The following is a 20,632-nucleotide window of genomic DNA, read 5'->3' as shown; positions in this document are numbered from 1 at the left end:
TGGCCATGCCTTAGCTAAGGTTCCCGGCCATAGCATCACAGGGCCCCATAAACCATTCCCACTCCTCACAGGAAAGGTCAGGATCTTTGGTTGAGATGGCAGTTATTGTAGGCTGAAGTCTTCACAATACTATGACCCCTCCTCCCAATTGTTTTTCCTTGAATACTCCCAATTTTTTTAATGCTCATGATCTCTCTCTCTCTCTCTCTCTTTTTTTTTTTTTTTGTTTGCTTTTTGAGACAGGGTTTCTCTGTGTAGCCTTGGCTGTCCTGGAACTCACTTTGTAGACCAGGCTGGTCTCGAACTCCGAAATCTGCCTGCCTCTGCTTCCTGACTGCTGGGATTAAAGGCGTGTGCCACCACGCCTGGCTATGCTGATAATCTTTAAACAAGAGACTAGTGTCACAGATCTCCAGAAGTCAGGCTACATTAACTGTGTGCTGAGTGAATTCCAAAAGTTATTATACTTGTTGCTAGAAGAGGGCCTCTTTGGAAAGTAGTCAAGTCAAGTCTGAGGGGGATGTTAGTCCAAGTGACTGATCCTCAGGAAACACTGCTTTACCCAGTAGCACAGCTGAGACATAGTAAAATGCAGTGCCCGCATCAGTCAGGCAAGCCAAGGGGTTCTTCTCAAAGGAAGAAACTCATTAAACAAAGCCACTGAGGAACGTTATCAGTGAGCCCCTCCACATATATCCACACGGAGGTTGGCCCATTTGTAATCACACTTTTATCCCCACACTGACTTCTGAGCATGCTCAGTTTAAATCATTGATGAAGGTACTAGGCACATTTTTTAGGTTATGGGGTACACGTTTCTGATATTGAGAGGGATGAACAGGGCCGCTTCTAGGCATGTTCAACTTACACCAGAAAGTCTTAGCTGAAAACAAAGGAAAGGGCACTTTGAAGGTGCGTTAGTGCAGGAGTTTGACTTTGGTGTCTGCCTGCTTAGTGTCTAGTTGGTGTGTGGGCTTCACTTGTCCATTTTTGTTCACCGTCTCAGATCCTGAAGTGTCAAAATGAATTCTACCTGCAAAGCTGTAAGTAACCTGCCTAATCTGTAATATACACACATTGTCCAGTTTCGCTTTTGGCTGTACTGCAGACTGAACCTAGAACGGTCATGCTAGGCAAATTCCCTACATCCATGCATTATCAAAATTTAAAATATGTACTGTTGTACTTCACCATTTCCTGGTCTCCAGGTTACTGTAAGCACACGGAGTTTGGGAGGTTTGTGGAGGGGGGGGTTATTTGTTTATTTATCTATTTTGAGACAGGGCCTTGCTATGTAGTCTAGGCTACCACCATAAGATGATCCTCCTGCCTCAGCCTCTGGAGTTGGGAATGAGGACGTGACAGTCACACCTACTTGGCTACTAGTCTTAAAACTCACACTTATAATGTGTACTGAGTTTTCACTGAAACAACAATAACAAAATCTTAGCGCTATGGGAGAAACGTGACATATTTTATTTTTCAGAGATAGGGTTTCACTATGTAGCCCTGGCTGGCTTGGAACTTGCAGTGTAGACCAGGGTGTTCTTCAACTCTCAGAGATCCTCCTGGCTGCAGAGTGATGGTATTAATGTTGTTTGCCACTATGCCATGATCCCCACCCAACTTTTTTTTTTTTTCTGAAAATGATGCAGTTTTAATATACCATTCTGCAGAAAGGGACACAAAGAAAAGGCAAAAAATTACTGTCGAGTTGATTTTGCCCTGAAATTCCTGCCTCTTTCTCCCATAGGCTAGACATTATAAAATTCACAATCTAGCATATTCCCCTCTCAAATTCTCTATCCTTTTTATTTAGGAGGAAAAACCTTATTTAATGAATTAATTTGAGGCTTGAGAGTGCCCCTTTCGCTGATTGTGGGCCAACCCATATTGTTGATTGCCTAAAACTTCTCTTTATTTATTTATTTTTTAATTATTCACTTTACCTCCCCGCTCCCGGTCAGCCCCTCCCACAATCCTTCCCCCATCCCCATCCCCTTCTCCGTCTCTGAGATGGTGGGGACCCCCCTGGGTACCTCGCTACTTCAAGTCTCGGCGAGGCTAGGCGCTTCCTCTCTACTGACAGCCAACAATATATTTCAGAACTTTGGGAGAAGAATCAAGTCGGTTTCTCTTTTGGGTCAGTGACAGTGTTTAGGGTTAGATGGCATTTGTGCAGTTGCAACCACAGCAGCCCTTGTCCTTCTAAAGGAGGTGGGTGCAGCGCGGCTGGGAGCCGCTAGGGTCCGCCCGCGCCCGCGCAGCCCTCAAGCGCCGCTCTGTACGTCGCCGGCGTACGGCGCTAGCTGCGGCCGCGGCGGGAGGCTGCGGCGCAGTGCATCCTGGGTTGGCGTAGCCATGGCGTCTCGTGTCCTCTGCGCCTGTGTCCGCCGCCTGCCCGCGGCCTTCGCGCCGCTGCCCCGGCTTCCCACGTTGGCCTTGGCGCGGCCGCTCAGCACCACCCTATGCCCTGAGGGAATCCGGAGGAGACCCGGGGCTCTGCAGTCCGCCTTGGCGCTCGCGCAGGTGACTTGCGGTGACTTTGCCGGGGCTAGTCAGGGGTCAGGGCCCCGGGCCGTCCGGGTTGGGGGAGGGGCTGCACAGAACCTGCAGGGGTGATGGGGTACACGGCTAGCCCCACTGCCTGACGGGTTTTGGTTGACCCCTGTCGCGAAGCTAAGTGTCTTATGATTAGAGCACAGGACTTTGACCCAGTCTTTTTTTTTTTTTTTTTTTTTTTTTTTTGGTTTTTCGAGACTCTGTATAGCCCTGGCTATCCTGGAACTCACTTTGTAGACCAGGCTGGCCTTGAACTCAGAAATCCTCCTGCCTCTGCCTCTCGAGTGCTGGGATTAAAGGCGTGCGCCACCATGCCCGGCTTTTGACCCAGTCTTGACTGAAGAACAAAATTGGACACCAGCTCTCATCCTTGCGGAGTGGCAATGAAGTTTAGGTGAGAGTTCGAGTAGAGCACCTACTGCGATTGGCAATTACCGTGGTCACTTCCAAGGACGTACACAAGAGGAAAGCCACTTGCCCATAATAGTCCTCTGCAGAGTATTCTCTAGGTTCCCAGAGTTCTATTGTAATTTCCCCCCTGTGGCACCTTTTGTCTGTGAACTTTCTGGAAGTAAGGATAGGAAACAAGTCCTGTGTAGTTTGCATATTTGATGAAACCAGTGTGGGGCTTAAACTCTGTGAGGATGTCACTTTCAACCCTAACTAGCCCTCTTCCCGCTCCCCTTCTGACTCTTTCCGCTGGTATCAAGCCCTGGCATGGCGTTTTAAGTTCCAGTGTGCATGCAAGGTTAGGAAGTACTGTAGTAGACTTTGGGCCAAGTTGAAGAACCGATTCTCATACTCAGTGACCTTCCTGAAGTAGTGGTTTCAGTCACACCTGCACGCTACAAGAAGAGCTAAGGTTCTACATCCTGTGTTGAGATTCACCGACAGTGTAATAGATAGGCAGGCCATTGTCCCATTGGCTAGACCAAAAGGTTGTCATTATAAAAGTGTTAAAAGGGCAGTAAAGGGGGCTGGTGAGATGGCTCAGTGGGTAAGAGCACCCGACTGCTCTTCCGAAGGTCCAGAGTTCAAATCCCAGCAACCACATGGTGGCTCACAACCATCTGTAACGAGATATTTCGCCCTCTTCTGGTGTGTCTGAAGACAGCTACAGTGTACTTACATGTAATAAATAAATCTTTAAAAAAAAAAAAAGGGCAGTAAAGCTGCTGTGCCTTAGGATCTAGAGACCAATTTCAGATTAAGCTAAAATGTTACTTCTCAAACTTAAGTTGTGCATAAAGTATTTTTGTGGGCTTTCTAGATGGGGTCCTGGGACCATGCTTTGAACAGGTGGTGTGCTCTCTGTCTGCTTTATACAGATAGTAGAGGAACTGCTTTATGCTTACAGAATGGTTTTGGTTACGGTCATTCACAGATGTGGAGACACAGTTGTTTGCAAAACATTTTAGATTTGTTATTGGACTGTGGATGTCCTCTGCACAGCCAGAAAGCAGATGGTAAGCAAGCTTTGTTAAAGGGTTTTCTCTGACTCACCCAGCTTAGATGAGTGAAATCAGTTGGCTTGGAAGTTTCCAGAATATGGAGAGTAGAACAAGGGAGAGTTTTGAAGAGGCGAGGGTTTATGTCAAACAGCTGTGTTTGAGGTGCTTCATTTCCAGAGGTTTGCAGTGAGCAGGTGACAGACATGGCCTTTAAAGCTTTTTTCATAAACAGAAGACAAAGGGGAGCAAGATAGACTCTGATGGTAACTCATCAGGATCAGGCCAGCTTACAGTCACTGCACATAGTGCCATCTTTGGTGCTTAGAGACGATTTATGTCACATGTGAGTCTGGGGAAGAACGCTGCTGAGACAACCTGTTTTGACCACAGGGAAGGTGCTTTTCTTTTTTTTTTTTTTAAGATTTATTTATTTATTATATGTGTGTACACTGTAGCTGTCTTCAGACACTCCAGAAGAGGGCATCAGATTTTTGTTACGGATGGTTGTAAGCCATCATTTGGTTGCTGGGATTTGAACTCAGGACCTTTGGAAGAGCAGTCAGTGCTCTTAACCTCTGAGCCATCTCACCAGCACCGGAAGGTGCTTTTCTAACCTCTGGCAGGAGAAGGTGGTTTCGCTACTCCAAGAGGGAATGCAGGGGAACTTGGGGCAGGATACCTAACCATCCTGTGTCAGTTTCATTGTAAAAGGTAAAGTGCTTATACTACCATAGTCAATCTTTGGGCATACACCTGGCCCTGTAGGAACCTACCAGTGATGCCTGGTGAGCTACTGACACCTAGTGGCCTACATTAGTAACTGCATACCTATAAGACACTCCCAACCACTTTTCTCACGGCCTGTTCTCGGCACTGTTTCTTCTCTTCCATGTTAATTCCACTTCATACCAGCCCTGTGTTTTCTGTGACTGTTGTCTTTGAGACAGTCTCACTTTATCTCAGTCTAGCCTTGGAACTCAGGTTGGTGAGAATATGTTACTCTGCCTCACCCTCCCAAGTACTAGGACTGCAGCCCTGAACCACCATGTCTTTCCAAATCTGCTTGGATCTTCTTTTCTTTACAGTCTGGAAATTGAACCTGGGGTCTCACTCATGCTGGACAAGCCCTCAACCCCAATTCCTTAATAGTTTCTAATCTCTTTTCAACTCCTTGATATGCACATGGGATATGTTAGATCCTCCTACCTCAGACTTTTCTGTCATTCTCACCATTAACATATTTCTCCCTTTCTCTTATTCCTGTCTGCTTCATCTTTTTTTTAAAGATTTATTTATTATTATATCTAAGTACACTGTAGCTGTCTTCAGATGCACCAGAAGAGGGCGTCAGATCTCATTACAGATGGTTGTGAGCCACCATGTGGTTGCTGGGATTTGAACGCAGGACCTTCAGAAGAGCAGTCAGTGCTCTTAACCACTGAGCCTCTTGTCTGCTTCATCTTATCTGTGACTTCTTTAGGTCATTGTAATGAGTAGGATTGGTGTTGTGTCCCTATTGAAGGCCTCTGATACATAGTATAAAAGGATCAGTGGATTTAGACACAAAAAAGTGCCCCGCCTACTTATTCGGAAATCATCTATACTCTATCTCTTCAGCTAATCTCTCTAGTTTGCTGATTAAATGAGTCTGCTGCAAGGTAAGTATATCTTGATAAGGACGTGTACATAGGTTTAGTCTTACGTATGTCCTTGCTATACATAGGCTTGCCTGGACTCTGGAAAGTCCTACCTCAGGCTCCCAAGTGTTAGGGTTACAACATTTGACACCACAGCAGCTCTTAGATCATTTTTCATAGACACACTCAGGGTCATGAGTGCCAAGAAGCAAACCCAGCTCTTTCTCTCTCGCACACGTATTTGTTTAGTGTGAGCATGTGTGTGCAGGTCAGAGGATAACTCGAGGGAGCCTGGTTTTGGCAAGCACCTTTACCCTCTGATCCATATTGCTGTCCTTTTCCTCCTCCTTCAGTGTTGAACCCAGGGTTTCATACATGCTAAGCAAGTTGCTCTCCCTGCCCCTCTTTACTTTGAGACAGGTTATCAGTAAATTGCTCAGCTTGGCTTTCAACTTGTTTCTCCTGCCTCCCCTCCCAAGTGTCTGGGATTAAAAGCCCAGCAGCAGACTCATTTTCTGTGGAAGAGGCTTAGCTGCAAACTAAGAACTTAAAACGCCCTGCCAGACAGACAGTGCTCTCCCATACTTGGTAGGTGAAATCTAGGCTGCAGGACCCAACTGAGTATAAAACAGAAGCAGCAGCAGCCTAAGAGCAGAAATAGTTGGATTTCATCATAAGAACACTCAGAAAGGTTTGTATGTCTGGTGGGCTGTAGGGCATTCTTACCTGCCAGCGAAATACATGGGGCTGTGAGGCTTAGGGGTGGTGGCTGGTTTCATTTGTTCTAGCCAGAGACTAGTTACCATCAAAGCCAAATCAGATCTTCTGTATACCATCCCAGCTGTTAGGGTGGGTTCTTTTGTCTCATGCCTGTGGTGGCAGTGCAATGAAGAGGCTGTGGCATGCTACATTTGCCATGAGGGAACTTAAGCATTTCTGTGATGATTTTATGTTAGTGACAGTCTTACCGAACAAGATGATGTCCAAAGCTAGAGGGACCAGTCCTGATTTTGAGGACAAGCGACAACCATTCTGAAGCTAGAGCTTCTCTGTTGACCGAGCCCTGTGACCCGGTATTCAGTAATGACCACATTGGAGAGTGTGTGACCCGGGTATTCAGTAATGGCCACATTGGAGAGTGTGTGACCCGGGTATTCAGTAATGTCCACATTGGAGAGTGTGTGATCCGGTATTCAGTAATGTCCACATTGGAGAGTGTGTGACCCGGTATTCAGTAATGTCCACATTGGAGAGTGTGTGATCCAGTATTCAGTAATGTCCACATTGGAGAGTGTGTGATCCGGTATTCAGTAATGGCCACGTTGGAGAGTGTGTGATCCGGTATTCAGTAATGGCCACGTTGGAGAGTGTGTGATCCGATATTCAGTAATGGCCACATTGGAGAGTGTGTGATCCGGTATTCAGTAATGGCCACAGTGGAGAGTGTGTGACCCGGTATTCAGTAATGGCCACATTGGAGAGAGAGATGGTGGGGTTCTGTAGGGCTCAAGAAGCTTTGTGAGCCATACCTGGAGGGAGGCAGTGAGGAGGCACCAGGTCAAGGCACCTGCCACCAATCCTCATGCCCCTCAGTTCAATCCCCAGGATGTCCTAGGGAAGGCGAGAACTGACACCCACGCTTGACCTCTGACCTCCAGTCATGTGCTGCGGTACATGTAGATCCCTCTCCCAAATAAAAAAAATGTTTGTGTACATTTTAAAACAGATACCAGTAGTTGTGTGCATTTATGTAAAGACATTTGGGATAGAGTGACAGTCTCTCTTTCCTGCCTTTGTTCTAGGTGCCTGGAACAGTCACACATTTGTGCCGCCAGTACAGTGACGCACCCCCACTGACGTTAGACGGAATCAAGGACCGAGTTCTGTATGTCTTGAAACTCTATGATAAGATTGATCCAGAAAAGGTAACTGGTTTTGGTTTTATCTTTTCCTTTATTCCTTTGTGTGTGTATACTTGTGCACGTATATACGCATGTCATGGCTCCCTGAGGAAGTCACAGGACAATTTGTAGCAGTCAGTTCTGCTTTTGCCGTGTCTGTCCCAGGAATCGAACTCGGGGTCATTAGGATTGGTGGCAAGCTCCTTTACCGGCCGAGCCATCTCACCAGTCCATTTTTTTTTCTTTAGCAAATTTAATCATACAGTATAAAATTCAAAGGGTCCAAACAAATACTCAATTTAAAGTCTCCCTAGCTTTTAGCCAACTAGTTCCCCTATTAGTAGGTTGGCATTGTCCCTGTACAGGCACTAGCTTCCAGAGAGATACACGGATATGTCAGGCAGTACATACACATATGCAATGTATATATGTATTTGTCTCATTTACTTTTCTATTGCTGTGATTAAACACCAAGGCCAAGGCAAATTACAGAAGGAAGGGTTTATTTAGGGCTTATAATTCCACCATGGCAGGGAAAATGGCAGTAGGCAGACAGGTAGGGCATTGTAGAAGTAGCTAGGAGCTTACATCTTGAGGCAAAAACAGGAAGCAAAGAGTATGTTGGGAATGGAGGAGGCTTTTGATTCCTTGAAGCCTGACCCCCATGCCCCCATGACCCACCTCCTCCAAGGCCCCCTCCTAATTCATCCCAAATAGACACCAACTGGGAGCCAGATATTCAAATGTCCAAGACTTACGGCGGTCTACTCATTCAACCCACCATGGTATTTATGTTTATCTCCCACTGTCTTCCAAAAACCCAAGTGTTCTGGAGTGTAGTTGAAGGGGAAACACATACTTGCCCTATGGCAGGGCCAATTACAATTACGAAAAACCTCATGTGGTACATATACCAGAACTGTGTTTTGCTTCTTGTTTTGGTTTTGAAAGGATTTCATTAGCCCATGCTGGCCCCAAACTCCCACTCTTCGCCTCATCCTCCTAAGTGATGGGCTTAACATACCACATGAGGTTTCTTACCTTCCCCCCTCCTGTCAGTCTGTCTTTCATTTTTGGTGTTTTGGAGACAAGGTTGCTCTGTAACAGCCTGGCTGTCCTGGAACTTTGTAGAGCAGGCTGGCTTTGAACTCAAAGCGATTTGCCTGCCTCTGCCTTCTGAGTGCTGGGATTAAAGCTGTGCATCACTATAGCCCCGCTCTTTCTTTTTTAACTTAACCCTTGGGTTTTTTTTCATGTGGTTTGTAAACAGCTTTTTTCTTTAGTAACGCAAATTTGTTGTATGTTGTGCGCTCATCAGATGTCTTCAATTATTGGTCCATCTATTCTGAAGCAAGGTATCTTTGGGATACCCACTTTCTCTGCTAGGCTGGAAGCCATTAAGTCCAGTGATCTTCCTGTCTCTGCCCACTCCAGAGCCTAGAGTCCAGGTCTGTATCAGACAGACAGCTTGTTATCTAGTGCTGGAATCTGAACTCTGGTCATCAGGGTTGTATAGAGGCTGCTTTTAACCCCTGGGCCATCCCTTCAGGCCCTTATATGGATTTTAAAGAATACTTCCTGGTGATCTTGAGGTGTACATTATAAATTATAAGCAAATGAAAGACTGTATTTTGTCATCTGATGGTGTCATTCCTGTGAAGAGACACCATGACCAAAAGTAAAAGTGACTCTTAGGAAAGTAAACATTTACTTGGGACTGGCTTACAGTTTCAGAGCTTCAGTCCATTGTCGTCATGCTGGGAAGCATGGCAGTATCCAGGTAGACATGGTGCTAGAAGAGCCAAGAGTTCTACATCCTGCAGCAGCAGGAGACTTGTTTCTACAGGCAGCCAGCAGGAGGAGCTTGAGCATAAGGCCTTAAAGTCCACCCTCACAGTGACACACTTCCTCCAACAAGGACACACCTCTTAACAGTGTCACTCTCTGGGCCAACCAGAGTCAGTAGGGGCCAAACTTATTCAAACCACTACAGAAGGTGCCTACAAATTATAACAATCTTGGGAATTTTAATTGTTGAGTGTGTGTTGCTGGAAATGGAACCCCAGGCCTCATGTAGATTAGGCAGATACTCTATACTGAGCTATATGGAAAGTTAGGATCTGATTGTGTGACGCTGGCTGGCCTAGTACTTGCTATGTAGACCAGGCTGGCCTCAAACTCAAACTGTGTGCCTGCCTTCTGAGTGCTTGGATAGTAACTTAAAATCTTGAAGACAGCTGGGTGTGGTGGCATACACTTTTAATCCCAGCACTCGGGAGGCAGAGGCAGGCGGATTTCTGAGTTGAAGGCCAGCCTGAACTCAGGTCTACAAAGTGAGTTCCAGTACAGCCAGGGCTATACAGAGAAACCCTGCCTCGAAAAAAACCAACCAACCAAACAAACAAACAAACAAACATCTTGATGACAAATAATTTTACTTGTTAGTAAAGTAGCAAGAAAACAAATTCTCCCTGATGTCCTTTAGAATAGTAATCAAAGATCTGAGTAAAAAATATGTAGCATGAAATCCTTCATTTAATTTTGTTTATTTTAAGATTTATTTTATTTATATGTACACTGTAGCTGTCTTCAGACACACCAGAAGAGGGCATCAGATCCCATTACAGGTGGTTGTGAACCACCATGTGGTTGCTGGGAATTGAACTTAGGACCTCTGAAGAGCAGTCAGTGCTCTTAACAGCTGAGCCATCTCTCCAGCTCCTAATTTGTTTAAGTTAACCACCTCAAAATGAAGTTGAACAAGGTAACAATTTACACTGTATTCATGCCAGCATGTGTTAAACATACCATGTTATTTAAAGCTTTGATGGTTGTTTAAAAATTGTCTATGTGGTGATAAAGTAGCAATTTGTTGTCTTGGGAAGCAAACACTTTCATGAGTTAAATTTTGTTTGGTATTTCTTGCAGCTCTCCGTAAATTCTCATTTTATGAAGGACCTGGGCTTAGACAGTTTGGACCAAGTGGAAATTATTATGGCCATGGAAGACGAATTTGGTAACATTATGCCTTAGCTTTGGATTTGCATGTTATGAGTCTTTGTTTTGTTATTTTTAAGAAAAGATAACTCTCTGCAGTCTAGGCCAGATGACCTTAGGAGGTTTTTGTTTTTTGTTTTTTTTAAACTTTTTATTTATTTATTTATTATATGTAAGTACACTTTAGCTGTCTTCAGACACTCCAGAAGAGGTCGCCAGATCTCGTTACAGATGGTTGTGAGCCACCATGTGGTTGCTGGGATTTGAACTCTGGACCTTCGGAAGAGCAGTCAGGTGCTCTTACCCACTGAGCCATCTCACCAGCCCACCTTAGGAGGTTTAAACTGAAGGAAGTCCAGGAATCTGGACTGGACTTAGCTTTACTAGAGACAATAACAGCTAATACTTGCCAGTCCTCTTACTGTCAGGCTGATGTTAACTACTAGAGATAGCCCAGGCCAGACAGAATGCGTAGTAGAATTAAAGGTGCAGGAAAGCATAGGGTCAGCAGCAAAAGTCTCACTTGTAGAGATGTTGTTGACACTTGGGGCCCCGCTATGATGACTTTAGCAATAAGCTGTGCTGAGGATACACAGCTGAGGCCTGAGTTTCCTGTGATGTTGCCCTTGCCTGTTCCAGGTTGTATTAAGGTCTGTTTGCTGTGCAAATGAGGCTTTATAAAATTCCCAAAACACCTTTGTAGATTGCTGTGCAACTAGGGAGCAAAAGACTTGGGTGCCACCCAACAGAGTAGGCCCTAGTTAAAGCACTTATTAAAGATGATGCTAGCAGGAGCAGTGCTGTGCTGCCAAGGGCTTACAAGAACCAGAGCTGGACGGAGCTCAGACATGTGTGAGCCTGACAAGCAACAGCACCTCTCAAAGTGTTTTCCTATACTGTGCAGTTAGTGTGCCAGTAGTAGAAGCCTCAAGATTGGGACTGCTGAGAGATCACATAGATGGTACTCACTCACTACTGTGTCTCAGCCCAAGTAAACCCTATGGAAACTATCAAAACCCAACTGCATAAAGGAACAAAGGAACACACTAGAGCATGGATGACCCTTGAGAACAGAAGTCAGATAAACACCTTCTCACATGCTGTACACTTGCTTCACTGGCATTGAGTATCAAGAGAAGACAGATGGGGACAGAGTATATCCAAGGTTGCCAAGAGTTGGAATTTGAGGAGTGACCTACTAATGACACTTGGTTTCCTTTTAGGGGTGATAAAAATGTTCAATGACAGTGGTTCTCAACCTTCCTGATGCTGCCACTCTTTAATACAGTTCTTTACTCTGTGACCTCTAACCTTAAAATTATTTATTAACTATAATTTTGCTACTGTCATGAAGCATAATGCAAGTAGTTGATATATGTGACTCCCAAAGGTTGAGAACCATGGTTCTAGGGGATTAATTCTTGAGGAATTAGATAATAACAGTGGTTGTCCAACCTGTGAGCATACAATAAATTACTGAGTTGTACTCTAGAAAAAGGAGTTTTCACATAGGCAGCATTCAGGAGGCAGAGACAGGTGGATCTCTCTGAGTTTGAGACCAGCCTGGTCTACAGAGCAAGTTTCAAGACAGCCAAGGTGGTTACACAACCCACTCAAGGGGGAGGGGTTGGGGAGGGGAAGTTCCTGTTATACTAATTCTTTCAAAAAAACTTAAGATCAACCTGATACACCTATTTTCTAAAACCATCCCAGTTCAAAACAAAGAGGGAGTCAAGATTGTTGGAGATGTTTAACACAGTCGTGTGTATTATGAGAGGATCAGATGCAAGCCAAACCTAGTGGCACAGCTACGTAAACGTCAAGGTCAGCCTGAGTAACTTAGTGAGGCTCTGACCTGAATTAAAAGTAGCAGGGGTAAGGGTACTCACTTCAGTTCTAAAGGATTTGCTTTGTTTGTACTTATACATTGTTACCAACTTTTTGTTTTAGGGTTTGAAATTCCTGATATAGATGCAGAGAAGTTAATGTGTCCACAAGAAATTGTAGATTACATTGCAGATAAGAAGGATGTGTATGAATAAAGTATCAGGTAAGTAATCAGACATAAAACTATCTTCTCTATAGGATCAGTCTGTCTGTAGTTTTTCAGTAAAGCAAGATGCATAAAACACAAGTTGGCAGCGCTTGACTCTCACTGTTAGTTTCTGGTTACCTGCTCTCCAGAGCCCTAAGCCTTGCAGTGGTCTTTATTTTCGAGAGAGGCTGGAAAGTATCATTCCTAAACAGGACTCAGCCCTCTTCTTAAAAGTAGTCTTATACAAATATTGCATGTCATGGCCTGGAAAGGCACCTCAGTACCTCAGGCACCCACCAGCCTAAGCCTCCCCTGCTCAGGTGGCCCAGGATTGCTAACTTAGGATGGGCTTTAGATTTAGAGGCAAGCCCAAGCTGGCTGTATTGTTAGGCATGCTGTGGGCCTGGGCATCTTGGATCAGCTGCTGAGCTTTGAGCCCGTATAAAGTCGGAATGATGTCACGACTTTGTAAAGGTCAAATTAGGTACTGCTGGCTGTTAAACCTTAGCTAACAACAGTCTTTGTTGGTTCAGCTTTGGTGTTTTACTGCTTGGGATACTTAGTTTCAATGCACTGGGCTAGACTAGAATCAGTGGCTGCACACCAAGAAGAAATCCACTTCTCTTGTCATTGCCAGAGCCTTCTTCCTCACTGTGAGGACTCCAGAGGACACACGATGGCATCGTGGCCGACTGACAGCGGCTCTGTTCAACTTGTATTTAAATTGTCTGAGTGTTTTACCCGTTAAAAATAAATCTATTACAAAACTAGTATTTTTCTCAATTAGTTTTTCTTTTTCTGTGATAGTCTTTTTTTTTTTTTTTTGATTATCCAGTTTTATTATGTATTGTATTTAAGGAAGAAAGATTGGAACACGTGACAGGGACATGCCATGTATTTGTCTCCTTGTGAAGTCTTAATGTTCGGAACGCGGCTCTCTCTTTTTTTTCTTTTTTAGTATGTCTTTTTTGTATTGCTTATTTTTTTTAATTAGATATTTCTTCATTTACATTTCAAATGCTATCCCAAAAGTCCCCCATACCTCCCCCCACTACTCCCCTACCCACCCACTCCCACTTCTTGGCCCTGGCATTCCCCTGTACTGCGGCATATAAAGTTTGCAAGACAAAGGGGCCTCTCTTCCCAATGATGGCCGACAAGGCCATCTTCTGCTACATATGCAGCTAGAGACAGGAGCTCTGGGGGTACTAGTTAGTTCATATTGTTGTTCCACTTCTAGGGTTGCAGACCCCTTCAGCTCCTTGGGTACTTTCTCTAGCACCTCCATTGGGGTCCCTGTTCTGAGATAGTCTTATTCTGGCCCAAACTCATTTAACTCGAGCCTCAGATTCACAGTGATCGTCCTGCCTCAGCCTCCCAAGATTCAGATTATAGGTTTCAACTAACCTGCTTGACTTAACATTTTTAATTTTTATTGATGTTGCTTATAATTTTAAAGATCTGTTATTGATAACCATGTATATCAGAAATACCTCCCAGGGCATGTGATGGGCAGCTGGGGAGAACAATAAAAGGCAATGACAGATTTTGTTTGAGAGCATCTTAGTGAAACCTACTATGTAAGAGTTAAAGCCATTCTGGGTGACAACAGGACCCTGTTTCAAAATTTTTTTCCATCAGTGTACCTGAAGTAGGCTTCCCCCTGCCACCCACCTCAATCCTTGGTTTCATGCTGAAAAACATCTGCTTCACTTGTTTCTCCCTCCCTGCCTGATGAGTCAGAGGCTGCTGGACTAGTTCCTCCCTTTTCAAGACCTCTTTGCAGAAAACCAGGACTGAACTTTGGGGGGAGGGCAGCTCTCCTGAGGGTCAGCTTGGCTTTAAGCACTGCTTCTTAGACATATACCCCGCGTCAGTTCTGGTTCATCTCCTATTTGAGATCTGCTGTGTAGCCAAGACAAAGCCTCGAGCCATAATCCCACCTCAGTCCTCTGAGTGCTGGGACAGTGGGTAGATGCCTCCACGTTGCTACCCTTGTATTCTCAGCAGTTTGCCTCTTGATGTAGGTAACATACACATAGCTCACACCTTGAGATTCAATTTGAGAGTCATGCCATAATTGCTCTTTCCTGTAGTTTGGAGAAGGGAAAGGAAGCAAAAGCTTTCAGAAGGTGGTATCATCAGGTGAGGGACTGAGGCGAGTGGTCCTCCCCCAGCAGGGAAGCTTCAGAGGGATGCAGTAGGACAAAGGCAGGAACCAACTCTGCATTGGGGCCTACTCTCAATGCCCATTTCTTTCTCAAGTGCCCAGTCTCTGACTCCCAGGAGTTATTTTAGATATGTTAGCCATACATAGTCCTTTCATTTATTGTTAGTTTTGGGGGTTCTCCCCTATAGTGTTAGGGTTGGGTTCCAGGGTTTTGTACATGTTAGACAAGTACTGTACTACTGTGCTACACCCTCAGCTACCATCCTCCCCTTTTTTTATATTTATTATTATAAATAAGTACAATGTAGCTGTCTTCAGACGCACCAGAAGAGGGTGTCTGATCTCATTATGGGTGGTTGTGAGCCACCATGTGGTTGCTGGGATTTGAACTCAGGACCTTTGGAAGAGCAGTCAGTGCTCTTACACACTGAACCATCTTACCAGCCCGAAGAAAGACACATTTCTTTTTGTTTGTTTTGCTTTGTTTTTCAAGACAGGGTTTCTTTCTCTGTGTAGCCCTGGCTGTCCTCGAACTCTGTGTAGACCAGGCTGGCCTGGAACTCAGAAATCTGCCTGCCTCTGCCTCCCAAGTGCTGGGATTAAAGGCATGCGCCACCACTGCCCAGCTACCACCCTCCTTTTAAATTAGTTTGAGATTACAATATACTCCTTTTCCCTTCCTTCAAACCTTCCCATATACCTCTCCCCACTCCTTCAAAATCATGGCCACTTCTTGGTTGTTATATGTGTATCTCTATATACACATACATTCCTAAGTATAACTTGTTCAGTCCATACAGTATGACTTGTATGTACTCTTTTAGGGCTGGCAGTCTGGCACTGAACAGTCAGTCACTTGGAATGCTCTTTTCTGGAGAAGACACCTGCTGCTCCCAGCTTTCCTCAAGTGCCTACAGTTCTGCATGTAGGGTTAAGGCCTCAGGAGTTTTTTCTCTTCACTTTGCCCTGTCCTTTGGTGTCATCTTTGTTCAGCTCATATTTGGGCTGCCATCTTAGTGAGACTGGGTAAACATTTAGGAAAAGATCATGTAAAGCAGCCATCACAGAGCACTAAGGAGTCTGTCTTTACAGATGTCTTTATTCCATGAAGAGCTGGAGTATTTACTACACACTGACAACCAAGAGTGAAAAACACAGGATGGATGTGGCTGCTGACTGGAACTTACTCCAGGTTATTTTGGGAATATTCCCCAAAGTTGTAAATGGCTACTTTAAATCCCAGGGTAGCTGAAGAATTGGCGCAAAAATGCATGTGGATCGTTTCTGCTGAAGATCACTAAGTAGTGCCTGCCATCAGGCCTTGACCTTGTCTCTCCTCTCCCACACATCTGGCCTAGTCACATCACTCTGGATGCGTCTCCAGCTCACTGGCTTACACATTTAGGGTCTTTTTTGCTGAAATGCTAAACACCTCTCTGCTCTAAGAATTCACAGGGATGGTTTCAATAAGGATTTTGAGCTCTGATAGGCAGCAAACTGACCACATAGAGCAGTCCACACTACAAATCAGAGAACAGAATACATAGAGTTGATGTGTAAGTTCTGTGTGCATGTTCACGTGTCAAAGACAGGGGTTGATGCTAAGTGCCTGCTTGCATTGTTCTCCACTTTACATACTGAGGCAGAGTTCACTGCTTGCTGTTTCAGCTAATCTAGCTGGCAAGCTTGTTTGGGTAATTTCCTCTTTTTTTGTGCCCTGGGTGACTCTCATGAGCCCTTGTGGCTGGAGATAGAGCTCTGTGATTGAACATTTGCTCAGAATGCATGAGGCCCTAGGTTCTATGCCCAGCACTGAAAAGACCTGGAAATAGCTCTGTCTCCAGCCCTTGTCTCCCAGTCCCTCTAACTCAGCTTCTTCATAGTCTCCTCACTATATATATATCCTTCACACAGTCCTAACCGCGCCCCGCAGGAGGGCCAGGGGAACCTTTCGAGTTTCTGTGACAGTACCTACAGTAATGCGAGCTAAAGCTGTTCTGAACGTCACCCACCAGGTGTTCTTGCTACAGTCCTGTAAGCAAGATGACAGTGAGAGAGTACAGAAGTGAAACCCACACTGCTGTTCCGGGAAAGGCAGCATGACTGTTGGAAATCAAAGACCAGAGAGACGGTACCTCGTAACCATGGAGCTGGAAAGCTCTAGGAAGTAGACATTTGGGGTGACTAAGCTGCCCGTATGTGAAAGACAAAGTGAAATTTCTTAGGTACAGCAGTTAGAATAACTAAGCTGCCTAGATATAGTTAGGAGTGAAGTACGTCAACAGTTGACTTTGAAATCACCCTGGGGGAAAAAAACCAAACCAAAACCACTAACTGATGACTAGTTAGGGTGAGTCTCTGAATTCACAGTACCATTCTTTCAACTGTCAAATCTGTCAAAAGGTGAGAGGAAGCTTCAATACACATTTGAAAAGGACGATACTAAGGACTTGTAATTGGATGTCTGCCAGAGCGCCAAAGTGTGCATCACTATATATAATCTCAAGCACCTTGAGTCCCAAGATCATCAAACTCTGAGTGGGGTTGGTTGAACAGAAACAAATATGCAGAATAAGAAAAGCTGCTATTTTAAGCAAAAATAAAATGCATGCCTATAACCCCAGTGTTAGGAGATTGAGGTGAAAGGATTGGAAGTTCAAGATTACCCTTGGCTACGCATTTAGTTCAAGGCTAGCCTGGAGGCTACAGTGCAGCTTGTCTCAAAACAATGAAGTAGAAATAAGTAGCATGCTCCTACTTTTATAAAACATGCCAAAATGAGGAAGGAAAAAAAAGAAAGGTACCAAAGTGTGAATTAGTAATGGTCACTACCAAGACACATCAGAGATAGATGGTTAACATGTACGTTTTAAAATATGTTGTTAGTAATTCAGGAATGGAAGTATTGTAAAGGATATGAAAACTGACATACTCCAGCCAAGGCTGGGGAACAGGTGCCTGGAAGGCTTTTGTAAACTCTATAGAAGCCACATAGGAAAGGCAGGACACAGTTGGAGCAGGAGTGACTGCAAATGCAAGTGGCTGTCCTATGTGGCACACACCTCAACTACCTGACAAGTTCAAAGTGAACTAGGGCCATGAGACCCTGTCTCAGAAATAAAATATAGAATAAAAACAAGTGGGAGATCAGCCTCTGGTTTCAGGAGTGCACAGCCTAGAAGGTCACCTGCAGTTGAAGAGGTGGTTATGGTTCAGTGGACCAAAGGACCTTACAGTCTAAAAAGCTTGTTGGCGGTGTGAGATTTTCTAGAGGACAGAGCCATGTAGACACCAGGGTGGGCTAAAGAGGATGAACCTGGTTGATGGTTACAAAAGAAAGGAAAAAAAGGTTTGGCGATTAGGATAAAGTAATGGATGGAGCTGGGCAGTGGTGGGGCATCCCTTTAATCCTAGCACTCGGGGGACTGAGGCAGGCAGATTTCTGAATTCAAGGCCAGCCTGGTCTACACAGTGAGCTCCAGGGCTACACGGAGAAACCCTGTCTCAAAAAACCAAAAAACAAACAAACACCAGTAGTGGATAGAGGCTTCTCTGAGTAACTAACTTGATCTCAGCTATTCACAGAGCTGTGCTGCATCTGAAACCAGGAATAAAAAGGTCAGATTTTAAGGGGTGTCATAATTTCCATTTGAGACATCATGATTTGAGGGATTTGTGAGATACCCAAGGAGGCAACACAAAGAAAATGAGCAAAGGCATAACAATGCCACACTGGAGCCAGGGCTCAATCAAGGCTGTGTGGTGCCTCCTCACTTTACCAAGTGAGTAAGGCTGACCCTGTGTTCCTGGGATGGCGCCTTACATGCTGAAAACTAACATGACTTCTGTTCCTTCAGAATGGGGATGAGTAGACTAGAGACACTCAGCTATCACTTGAGATTTCTTTATCAGGTATAGTACATATGACTTTCGAGTTTTAAAATGATTATAAAGCCAAATGAGTAAATTTCAGACTTTTTATTAACAATAAATTCAATGAATAAATGCCAAGGTCAAAGTTTATATAAGCAATTCCTAACATGCATCAATGAAATCAGGAAGAGGACAATCAAGCAAAATCAGCAAGAACCATTCTCCTTAAGTCCCCAAGAGTCAGGAAAATGGGTGCAGATTTCAGCGTCAGGAAATCTGGGTGCTGAGTAAGCCGGTTACTGACTGGCATGTGATTGTTCTCTGGGCCTGAGTCCTTTGGGCTGAAATGAGGGTACCATGAAGATGTGACAGATCAATGGAGTGCTGACATGACAGAACCTGAATACAGTTTTTAGAGTAAATCCTACAGACAGCCCCAGAGGCCCCTCTCTGGCCTCCATGCTTCCCTTAAAGGCCAGAGCCCTAGAAAAGGTGTGTCCAAGCAGCCATTTATCCATCACAACCAGAGGTCAAAACCCTGTGAAATGACCAGTCAAAGTGCTGTTATCTCTATACAGAGTAACTGCTCAACATTCCCAGGCTCACAATGAATGACACTCATTCACAGTGACAAGGTCTAAGAAGGGTGTGAGAAACAGAACAGTGCATCAACTGGTGCTTTTAACAGAACTCTGGGAACAAACACACCCTCCTGTGCAGTTGCTAGAGGACAGGTTCCAACTCCAGAGAACACAGTAGAGCTAGGCATTACAGGGTCAGTCACCTGACAACCTGAGTGGGGTATTTGCACTGAGGTGGGTCTGCCACTCGGGTTTCCATTATTAACCAAAGAGCACAAGTCCATCAAGAACTACAATAGTCCTCAGTAATGACCAGCGGAATCTACATCTTTGACTTGAATATGAGGACACAGCCATAACGATCACTAGGAGAACCTAACCCTGAGCAGGTAGGAGAGGAGTCCTCTGCTAACCTACACAGGACCAGAGCATCCCAGCCATAGAAACCCATGACATGAGATAGAATAACTCAGAACCAAGCAAAACAGGGCATGGTGGCACACATCTATAATCTTCGCACTTTGAAAGTAGAGGTAGAAGTAGAAATAAGGGACAAGGCTACCTTCAGCTTTTTTTTTTTTTTTTTTTTTAAAGATTTATTTTATTATTTTATGTAAATACACTGTAGCTGTCTTCACACACTCCAGAAGAGGGAGTCAGATCTCATTACAGATGGTTGTGAGCCACCATGTGGTTGCTGGGATTTGAACTCTGAACCTTCGGAAGAGCAGTCAGATGCTCTTACCCACTGAGCCATCTCACCAGCCCTACCTTCAGCTTTATAGTGAGTTCAAGACCAGCCTGGTCCACATTTAAGTTCTAGGTCAGTTGGAGCTTAACAGTGAGACCCTGTCTTAAAAAAAAAATAGGACGGGCTAGAGAGAAGAGACTGCTTTTCCAGAGGTCCTAAGTCCAAATCCCAGCAACCACATGGTGGCTCACAACCATCTGTAATGAGATCTGACGCCCTCTTCTGATGTGTCTAAAGACAGCAACAGTGTACTTATATATAATAAATCTTTACCAAAAAAAAAAAAAAAAAAAAAAAAAAAGTAGGATAAGAACATTAATAGGAAAAACTCTACAAACCAAGTATCACTGATATGCAGGTAAAGCATCCTCCTGCACACACCTCGTAACCTGAGTTGGAATCTGGGTCAATGTGGAAAGAGGAGACCAAGGCCACAACCTTGTCCTCTGGCCTCCTCATATGGGTGCCTTGGCAAATGTGACCCACACACATACTACGACAACAAAGGTAGGGTACAAGGCATAAAAAGTGGGAAGTTTAAAAGTTTAGTAGAGGGGGCTGGCGAGATGGCTCAGTGGTTAAGAGCGCCGACTGCTCTTCCGGAGGTCCCAAGTTCAAATTCCAGCAACCACATGGTGGCTCACGACCATCTATAATGGGATCTGATGCCCTCT

General features: G+C 44.6%; 1 protein-coding gene across 4 annotated transcripts; it reads left to right on the top strand.

Annotated features, from left to right (window-relative positions):
* The first annotated feature begins 2,335 nt into the window (after positions 1–2,335).
* Positions 2,336–17,369, top strand: Ndufab1 (NADH:ubiquinone oxidoreductase subunit AB1). Of its 4 annotated transcripts, none has more exons than NM_028177.4 (5): positions 2,336–2,529; positions 7,453–7,575; positions 10,480–10,567; positions 12,499–12,598; positions 15,846–17,369. In NM_028177.4, exons 1-4 carry the CDS (start codon positions 2,362–2,364, stop codon positions 12,588–12,590), a joined length of 471 nt encoding a protein of 156 aa, NP_082453.2. In that variant the 5' UTR covers positions 2,336–2,361; the 3' UTR covers positions 12,591–12,598; positions 15,846–17,369. The 4 variants fall into 4 exon arrangements, 3 of the variants coding, with proteins under 3 accessions (NP_082453.2, NP_001347673.1, NP_001347672.1); NM_001360744.1 differs by lacking the exon at positions 15,846–17,369 and adding an exon at positions 13,221–13,354; NM_001360743.1 differs by lacking the exon at positions 15,846–17,369 and adding an exon at positions 13,195–13,354.
* Positions 17,370–20,632: the final 3,263 nt, after the last annotated feature.

Source organism: Mus musculus, chromosome 7, assembly GCF_000001635.26.
Source record: "Mus musculus strain C57BL/6J chromosome 7, GRCm38.p6 C57BL/6J".
Lineage (NCBI taxonomy): Eukaryota > Metazoa > Chordata > Mammalia > Rodentia > Muridae > Mus > Mus musculus.
This window is presented reverse-complemented; position numbering and strand designations above follow the sequence as displayed.